This window comes from Paramormyrops kingsleyae, chromosome 23 (assembly GCF_048594095.1).
Source record: "Paramormyrops kingsleyae isolate MSU_618 chromosome 23, PKINGS_0.4, whole genome shotgun sequence".
In the NCBI taxonomy this organism is placed as follows: Eukaryota; Metazoa; Chordata; class Actinopteri; order Osteoglossiformes; family Mormyridae; genus Paramormyrops; species Paramormyrops kingsleyae.
This window is the reverse complement of record NC_132819.1, coordinates 22,454,791-22,465,029: the sequence shown is the minus strand read 5'-3', so window position 1 is coordinate 22,465,029 and position 10,239 is coordinate 22,454,791. Positions and strand designations below refer to the sequence as shown.

Genomic DNA, 10,239 nt, shown 5'->3' with positions numbered 1-10,239 from the left:
AGCAGCATTTGACGTTTCTTCAACTTGTCTAAACGATTGTCAATAATAAGACGCATAGGCGTATGGGAGCACAATATTTAAAATAGCCAAATAGCTATATTTTTTACTGCTATTTGCTTCCGAAATATAGTATTTTATGCCATTAAACTTATAAAACACTCACACTTAAAATGTACAGTTTGTTTATGTTGTATGTTATGTTGTATCATGTTCAATCGAAGGATCGCAATTAAACGATATTAATCAGTTACCGAATTGAAATGTGCCACTATAATCCACATAAATAATCGGATTATCCTACGTTACTAGTAGTATTTATCTTTAACCAGTAGTAGGCGCATCGAATGCCCTGATACCCGAGTAGATATTTTATTTCGCCCCAGCCAAACCATCCTTAACCAGAGAAAAGCTGAAGTTTTGAAATTACTAGATACAATCTGTGTTTAGATGTCGCTGATAGCGCACAAGGTACTGCCTGTGAACGAGTGGCCACATAGATGGGCCTTGGATGAAGACTCTGTACGTTACTGATAGAAATAATATGCTTTGCAGTCATAAAGAGCAGCTGTGTCAGCGTTTTAAGTCGTTTTTTTAAAATGGCTATATCTAGCATAAGAACACGCCATTTGAATAGTATCAAATGTATTTTTTCTGTAGAATATAAAGACAACCATTCCCTTAAGCCAAAAGGATAAACACGAACTAATCGACTCGTCCACTTAGGATTTATGATTACATGATTGGCATTTCCTGTACGTTTCTTTCCGAGCATAATCGATCATTCTGTAAATCACAAACTTACACTAAAGGAACCATTTGTTGAATACTGTAAATCAAAGCCTTTGTCTATCATAGGATTAACCTTTTTTAAAAGGTAAGCTATTACAAGGAATAGGTGGAATCACTCGTGACGTATATATTCGGCTGTATTTCCAGCTGTGGGCAGCGTTACAGGTTTTATTTAGGAGTACATGCGCGTTTACGTGAAGAGGCAGGCAACTTCGCTTCCCTCCATTGTGTAAACGATATTACTGGCCCTGCTGTCTACTTTGATGCTATTTTTAGCCCGCTGTACTCATGCCGCCACAGGCAGCGATCGCATCTATAGCAGGCGCTGCGGTTTGAAAACCATCTTCCCCAGTCGCTTTTCTTCGTGCGCTGCGTTGTGATTGCGGCGTAGAGATGCACATTGTCACACAACGGGAATAGCCGTCCTGGTCGTCTTTTGGACAGCCGTATATCCTCCCTGTGAACTCAAACTGCAGCAGAGCTAAAGGTAAGACAGTGATGCGCGTTTCTCTCTCTGCGGATTTATGCCTTGCGGACTGGTCAAATTATCCAACTTTGAATTAAATGAGAGAACAGTGATAATGCAAATATTTTAATAGTTTTTAAAAAAATACCCTTAGTAATTTACAGTCATCGTGAAAAAATGTGCCTATGGTTACTGTAGAGGTAAATATGACTTATAACATGCATGTAATTACAATTAATGAAATAAATATCGACATACATATTTATGTACAACAAGAGTAGACAGTAATCGTTAAACGTGTACGGTTTCCGTGACAAATCTGATACGTGAAGCAAAAAACTTTTTATTTTTAGCCGCATATAATGAATATTTATTCAATCCACCAGTACATTTTAGCCTTTACAAATACTATGTAAAACACTTTGGCGGTCAGATGTCGTTGTTGCTGCTCTCCAACGAAAAAGAAACAAATTAATAATGGTCAATCCAAACGCATTATTGTACGGGAGATCACCATTTCATCTAAATAAACGTTGTATAATTATATGTTTTGAAATATTCTGGGCACACTGCGCCGCGAAAACGATGCAACGTCTGGACTAAAAATAGACCCGATTAGCATCCAGCAAATGAGACCTTGGTATAGACGTGCGCGTTTTATCAATTGAATTGGGGTAAAATGCAGTATACGGAGGAACAGCTGCTTTTTTAATCGCGCATAACAACTGTTTCAGTTAACTCCTTTATAAAAGTGAGTTAACTCGTTTTGGAGTTGTGTTTGCTTTGAAAGAAAGAAATTAGTTTAAAGAGAAGATGAAAATTATGGGCCCGCGCTTAGTGCATGTCTTCTGTACTTCTGTCTGCATTATTATTATTATTATTATTATCATCATTATCATCATTATTATTATAATTATTATTATTATTATTGCAGGAAAGGTTGTTCGTCAAATGGGGGCAGTAGAATCACAAGCCATCTGGAGGAGTTAATGATAGTTGCCTTATAGCAGGGTGATGCTCTAGCGGTAATTTGCAGCTGTATAATTTACCAGCTGTTTCTGATAGAAGTCGGGTCGAATGTGTGTCACCAGATATGGGCCGTCTAGCAGAGCCGGATTATTTGTGATCCAAAGGGATTTTCCAATTTGATTCTGGAGATTCCGGATTAAACCCTTGGGGTTCCGTCGTGATGTGGTTCACAGGCAACGTAGGGTAGATGGACGCAGGCATATGGTCTTACGTTGTAATTTTCACGAGGACCATAACGAGGGTCACATACGAGATAAATTAATGACAGATGAGTAGATAGGTTTTCCTTAATGGTTAGTTTGTACGGACGAAGTTATAGCTTGTCAGCAGTGGGATTTGCAGTAAAACGTCCCGCGAGGCTTTGGTTCGACAGTGTTGAAATGTAATCTTAACTTTGCCTTTGTGGGTGCTTCTCCTTTAAACAGTTAAGGGGCAACGTTTGAAAATCACACAAAAGTGTGGATAAAATTCACGCGCTGATGTTTCTGTTTCTCTAGAATATCGCAGGCTCACAAAATAAATTAAAGGTAAATTAGATTTGTGTGTGTTTTTCCACGTACGGCTGTGGAATCTTTATGCATCAGACCCAGACACCTGGTGGTGTACTCTCTGCCAATGTTTGTACACATATCGTCACTTAGTGCTTTAGGAAATAATATAAGCTGGTATCTGTTGCTCTAAAGTGGTGTGGTGTGTCCCCGGAGCTTGCAGCAGAGTGACCTGATAGGGTCTGCGTATTCAGCCCTGAGCGCCAGATCAGGTGTCCGCGTGTGTTCCGCCCTCTGCTGGTCACAGTGCGCAAGTGCGTGTCACCCCACCCCTTTCGGTGGCGGACGCTTCGGCCCGCAGGTGCATCATTTCAGGTGTAATATCCACGTGGGCGTGACTCCACCTGCCTGCTGCTCAGCGGTTTGAGCTGCCGGTGCTTCACAACTAACAGGTGGCTGTATCTCTCTACAGGAGCTTTCCTGCCTCTGCTAATATGAACTCTCCTGAATATTCAGGTAGGTGTCGTTCCAGGGCTTTTCATCTTGAACACTGGCATCTTTCGCTTTGTATCTTCTAATGCCTCTTAACCGACATGGTGACAAATTTAAGCTTCTGCAGAAGGTAGATGGCTATGATCTACATTCATATCCTATTAATATCTTGAGTTTATATAGCTTATAAACGTACAAGGTCTCGCAGTCTCAGTGCTCTTTGATAACCTTTGTGGCTCCATTGCCATGATTTATTTTTCGTCCTGAAATTTTTTTTTCTCATATACCATTGACTTTTAAATACTCAGGGCCTCCAAGATTAAAAATATAGCATAAATGACAGCGGGTTCTGTTTCTTTATTAGTTGATTTAAAGGAAAGCGTAATTAGATTTGGTCTGAGTTGGACAGACGTTGTGTGTGTGTGTGTGTGTGTTACCGTCTTTTTTGTGTTATACTGAGCTGGGAAGTTTGCTGGGATGTGAGAGGTCTGGGTTACCTGAGCAGCCGCCGCTGCGTGGCACAGTGTGACTGCACATTCCAGCATGACGCGTTCAGATTCGTCTCCCTCTTCCCTTTGTTTGGACAATAGGGCTGGAATTTGATTAGCAGTTAAAAACATCCCTAATTCGTGGTGAATGGTGTTGCCATAGCCCCCCCCCCCCCCCCCCCCCCCAAAAAAAAAAAAACTGCAAAAAAGTTTTAGGAATCTCATTTTCTTTATAGCTGAGGATTAGGGTTCTTCTGTGGACTGAGTCAGATGTTTCAGTCTGGTTTTTTACGGTGTTCTTTTTGATTCCCATGCGGAGGCACTTTGTCGGACACTGTGGACGGTCATTTCACACTCTGTAAAAAAAGAATAAAACGCTCCCCCCCCTCCGAGTTTCCTCGTCCCGCCACGGGCAACACTCCTCTGGGTAATTCCTGGGTGACATTTCATCATTCGATCAGTCCCTCGCTCGTCTGACATTTATACTTGACAGCATTATGTCGAAAGTGTATTTTTAGACCTCCTGTGATCTACTTTAGCGATAATTTCATAACTAAGACGCGTTCTTGGCCGAGCGAGGCTAACAGATGGCTCCTCCTGTCAGGTGCGGGGTGGGTGGGTTGCCGGAGTGGGGGCGGCACTCTGACATGTGAAGTGTGTGGACAGATGGGTAAGGAGAGGGCTGCTCAGTGACACTGTTATCTATCCCCCGTCTGATGTGCTGATGTGTGGCGGGGGGGCGGGGCGGGGGGTAGTGCCCTGTAGGCTGGATAAATGGGGGAGGAAAGCTAGCCATCCATCCTTAAGTTTTTAATCTGATGGCAACAAGTCCAGCTCATGCTGAAACAGGAAGGATTTATGATATATAAAGTTAGGACAAGCAGGCAGAGCTGGATAGTGCAGGTCCAGAAAGTAAAACTCCAGACCAAGATTTCGCTCCAACCAACCAGTTGAGGATAGAGTTACAGTCACAGATTAATCAGACGGTTGGTAATTGAAACAAAATCCTGGTATGGATTTTACTTTCTGGACCTGAACTTTCCAACTCTGCAAGTGGGCATAGAAAATGGACGGATGGATGGATGGTGGTGCTGCCCCTTGGATAACATGCAGGGATATATGAGAAATAGGCAGACAGTGAAAAATACATTTATATGCTAAGTTTATTTAAAGAGTTATGTGAAACTCCGCTGTTTCAAATCGAAAAATCATTAGTGCTTCTTTGAATAGTAATGCTAGGCTACACATGAGCGCTTATCATGTGGAAGCTGATCTCATAGAATGATCAATTGTACTGTTTTATTCCTATGGTAAAACACACACACACACACACACACACACACACACACACACAATGTTAGATAGAGGATTTCTCATGGGGGGGGGGGGGGGGGGGACAATGTGTGGAGTCCATTTTCCCTTGGGGGTGAGTAGTTTCAGCACAGAATGTGAATTTTCGACTCGATGAGTGGAGCTTTATAATGCAGTTCTTAAGCAACTATTTGAATTTCTTGTTTTATGCCAGTTTAAAAATATAAAATCTAATCAAAACCATGCTAAATAAACGAATACAAGTATAAGTAAAACAATAAAGTAGGCCTGCATTCTACTGTCTGATTTTATTTCATCTACTGTTAGGACAGAGCATATGGCAAATACGATTACATACGCAGCAATATTGTGTAACATGTCCGCGCAGCAGGCAATGATAAAAGGTGAAGGTGTACTGGCCGGGCTCGTGTGGTGGGTCTCGATGTTGTATGACGCACCCTTTCGCTGTAAAATACATTCTTCTGTGGTGCTCCCTGTGTCCTGGTTTGCAAAGCTGCGTTTTTAAAAATATGTCTCTTTTTTCCGACTGCATGCGAATGCGCGGTAATGCGTTCGGGCGCCCGTATTCGGGCACATAGGCGGATGCTGCGCGGACGCGTTAGCGAGGCCGCCTGAGATCAGCAGGGCAGCGCATGATGAAACGCGCGCGGCGCCCAGTCGGTTCCCGTGCGTCACCTGTCGCGTGACGCGGTCCTCTGTATTTCTTCCGAGTTGGGAGCCTGGGTCCTCATCTCCTTAACTGCTCTGTTTCTTATTGTTTCTAATTATGTAAGCAGTTGTGACAGTATTATTTGGCCTAATAAGGTGACGCACATTCAATCTGGAATTTGGCTTTTAAAAACAACTATTTGAGTTTTGCTGTTAGCCGCATCTTTTACATGTTTAATACCACAGGCAAGGGAGGCTACAGCCGGTCTTTTTTTGTCCTTTTAGCGATTTGTCCCATATTTCATAGGGGCTGACCCCCTAAAAATCAAATCCTAAAATCACCCCCGCTTAATAGAGTAATAAAATGTTTATCATTAATTTTTATAAGTATTTTCTTGTCCTTATTAAAAATAGTGCTTTGTGGAAATGTTCTTAAATTAAAATGTAGTGGTTTAATATTCATAATGTATTTGAAGACATGAAATTTCATTTTTTTAAATTGAACTAAACTGAACGTAATAAATTAGCCTACATTTATTTAGTATTCCAGTGGTGCAGCTTCAAAAGTGGCTCCAGCTGTGTGTGTCTGTCTGTGTGTGTGTCTGTCTGCGTGTCTGCAGCTTTTTTGTGGGTTTCTTCCTTCCTCCCACATTCCAATGACGCCCTGAATCGCTGACGGCAAACTGCCCTCGGAGTCTGTGTCTCTCACCGATTGTCTGCGGTCTGCCTTTCCGCACAGCTTCGGCCTCCTGGGAAACGCTCCGGATCCCTGGAAAACCGGACATACAATGAACTGAAGATAAATGTACTGATGTTTGAAGGCACGCAGATTGAGTCATTTTTTTAATGTTGCACGTCTCAACAGTAAAGGTTTTATATAACCTTATGCTGGTTCGCGGTGCAAAATCATTCCGAAAGTTTTACAAAGGGAATGTTTTATAGGTAGATTCGGAATCAGAGCCTTTAGGGAAAATCGCCTCGCGGTTTCCATCGACACGAACCGTCGGTTAAGCGGCAGGGGAGCCCTCTTGCCGGGCTTCCAGCGCGGGGGTGTCCCCAGGAGGCAGAGAGGAAGATTAGCTTCCATATCCATCTTTTGGAGGCTGTAGATGTGCTGGGGTTACGCCGCGGTTTGGGTATGAACACCACGGGCTCCCTCTCTGCTCCCCTGTTGCTCATGCTGTCGGAGTGCAGCGCTGAGCTGGGGGCCCCCCCGGTCCCAGGGGGAGCTGTTTGACACCCGTATGATAAACATGCAGGCATTACAAAATCTGCCGCTTTATAGGTACGAATATGAAACGGGCGAGGCGATCGCTGTCGACAGTTTGGCGCTTTTTGCACGAAGATGCACAGGTGTGTTTTTATGGCGTAAATGTGGGCTCTGTTCGCGTCCCGGCATCAGCTGCTTCTGCGTTTCACTTTCTTCTCGGTGGTGGTTTTTAGTGCACAGATATATCCGGGCCTTTTTTAGAAAGGGGGAACCTCCGTTTTTTTAAGTCTTCGATTCGCATCTTCGTCATCTGTCATTCCCACGCACAGTTTAGCTTCATAACCCTCAAAAAAACAGAGAGGGGAAATTTTTGGAATAGCTGTGAGTTTGTAAAATGGGGTATTTGCCTGCATGCTGTCTCTGCTGCTTGTATGAGATCTTTAGTTGTTCAGTGTGTTCACTGGAAATGTGAAGCTCAGCATGTGACCTCTAACCCTAATTAGCTAGCAGGGAGACACAGAGCAAATCTCAATACCAAGAACGCAAAGACCGTACTTGTGGTCTTCGCAAGACCAGTCTTGCTAACTTGCCTTCCAAGAACAAACTTGGGGTGCAATGAATCGTGGGATTGGTCCCATTCGGCAAGCATGCAACCAATGTATCCTTGATATGTTGGGGAGGGACGAGAACGGTTTCCATTGACACGACAAGAACAGGGGATTCTGTATCATCCTCTGTACTTCTGCTGTTGAGTGTTGGAAATGGTCTTCAGCAATGGAAGATACACGAGAGCACAGGTACGGTGAAGGTCACATAATGAGATTTATTTATGGTGGCTTCTTCCATCGTAGGTCTTACTTACACTTGGCCTGGTTCCCTTGTTCCGTGCCTGAGCACGATGGTCCCCCCCCCCCCCCCCACCTCCATTGGTCTGTGCTCACATTGCGCTTAACGATCAAGGCCCCAGGAAGGTTTTGTCATCACTGTGCGACTTTTTTTGTGCGGGAGAAAGCATAGGAAGGAAAGCACTATCGCACAGCACAATGGAATTTATGATTAATGTCCTTATTTTGTGGCTTATTTGGGGTCATTTTGGGGGTGATGACACACATAGATTTGTCTAGTATGCAACGCAGCAGGTTTTATTCATTTGTGCCGCACATATAAGAAGGTAGTCCCACATTTTACCAAATATCTCAGAGTGTGTTGCATCCAGTTGTTCCTGCTTACTCTCGTCATTCCAAATTTTCTGCAAACACTACACTTCCGCCGTAGCCGAAAGTGATACTTTGCCGCCATGTTTGTGAAAGGTTTTGCTACCCAAGCTATACTTGTCGTGTTGGAACAGATTTTGCGGAAGAAAATATTACAATCTGCAAAGCCTACGTGATTCATTCCTTCTGGGTCGGGTTCATGTATAGTGTACATGTGCACAAGCGTGTGTCATTGATGTCATGTCTGGGTTCCGTACCTGGGCATGGTTAGTGATCGCACTAGATGTGTACTGTGCCTGGGTCCGCTTGAAGAGGTCGTACGGTACGGAGCAATCACAGTAATCAAACAAACTTTGGCCATCAAATGTGCTGGAGCACAGTATGGATCACTTAGTTTGAGTACATCCTTAATCAGATTGGTTCCACTCCCCCTTCTGGTTGGGACCCAAACTGCAACTTCTTACATATATAATGCAAATGCTTCTCCAAAGCAACATACAAATGAGGATCAAAGCAGGGCCATCCAGTCCCTGGAGTAGCCGGGCATAATGGCCATGCTCAAGGGCCCCACGGTGACATCACTCTGCCAGCAATGGGATTTGAACCAGCAACCTTCCGATCACAAGCCGCCCACCATCTATCTTATCTGGCCCTTGAGGAAGGCTTTACTCTGATGGTAAATATGATTCTATCTGCTGCCACAAGGTGCTTCAGAGACCCGGGCAAGTTGTCCCAGGAGGAAGGGCCGCAAACCTCCCGCTGTCTGGCAGCGTTGCATGCGATGATGCAACACTGTCTCATAGCATACATAAACACCTCGGGTGCGCTAACTAATTAAACGGTTAATTGTCTTCGGATTACTCTGGTCTTTAATCTGCTTTATAAATTTAATTGGAGTGCATTTGTTCTATTTTTTTAATAAGGAGCAGAATAATGTTTAATTTCTGTCATTATTAGTTCTACTGGTTGCCCTTCTGTTTAGTATAAGCAAATTTATACAGAATGTGTTTTTTTGTTAATCAGAATGCTACCAGGCGGAATACTCAGATGATACTTGTATAATCTCACAGCCTATGTGTTTGTCTTCACGCAGTATATAATTACATTTGTGATAATAGAGAGTGAATATGGATATGCACAGTGGCTCAGTGTTCCACTTCCCCATATTTGCGTGGGCTTCCTCCAGCAGTCCAAAAATGTGTGATGTGGAGAATTGGCGTCTCTAAATTGCTCATAGCGTGTGAGCCTTGAGATGAAGTGTGTTCCTGCATATCCTGACTTGCTCTCCTACGAGTTTGGGGTTGGTCATTTCTGCACAGTGTCAGCCATTTTTCTAGCATTCCTGGGATACTTTTCAGGGTTAAGGGCCTTGTTCAAGGGCCCAAGTGTGATGTGACGACTCTGCTTGCCGTGGGATTCAAACTAATGACCTTCCAGACACAATTACAGATTATTCTCCTGTATAGCCACTCAATGTACACAATGATAAAGTATTTAGAAATGAATAGATAATCAGTATTAACTTTACTTATCTGGGTATCTTATTATCTGAGTATTATGGTGAGCAAAGTACTTGATAATTTAACACGCAGACTCTGTTTTAAGAGACTCCTGGAAACTGCCACAGGCATATGAATGCAAGGTTGTTAAGCGTGTTTTTGTTGTTGTTGTTGTTGTTGTCATGGCACCAGTGATGGTGACATGTTGTTCTCCCAGGAGCGAGTGAGGGCGGCCATCACCTGAGCCAACCCCCTGCTTCTCCCGGTCTCCTGGGAGATGGGGGTGGGGTCGGTTGGCTCGCAGACCACACCTATGCCGCAGTCACGATGACGTTCGCTTTGGTGTACAGTTATTTAAGGTTAATTTGAACTCCGCTGTTGTAAAGAGGGCATCGGAAACGATGGTGGATTTCTTTAGGTGCTTCCGTAGCTGGAATGTGTGTTGCCGGGCTACGCCCAGACTCCAAACAGGCGGCTTCCCTCCAGCAGCCGAGAATCCGGACATCTTTGATTGGTGGGTGGAGGAGGGGGAGAGCAGGCAGGTTGCCCAGAGGAGTCCAGACCATCGTGCCACCAGCCTGTTC

At 43.8% G+C, this 10,239-nt stretch overlaps 1 protein-coding gene across 1 annotated transcript in view; it reads left to right on the top strand.

Annotated features, from left to right (window-relative positions):
* The first annotated feature begins 1,065 nt into the window (after positions 1 to 1,065).
* Positions 1,066 to 10,239, top strand: part of LOC111846958 (histone deacetylase 9-B) — a 40,715-nt gene continuing 31,541 nt past the window's right edge. The window contains exons 1-2 of the mRNA XM_023817717.2: positions 1,066 to 1,276; positions 3,245 to 3,288. Coding sequence (XP_023673485.2) covers positions 3,267 to 3,288 — 22 coding nt within the window. The 5' untranslated portion in view covers positions 1,066 to 1,276; positions 3,245 to 3,266. The remainder of the gene's footprint in view (positions 1,277 to 3,244; positions 3,289 to 10,239) is intronic.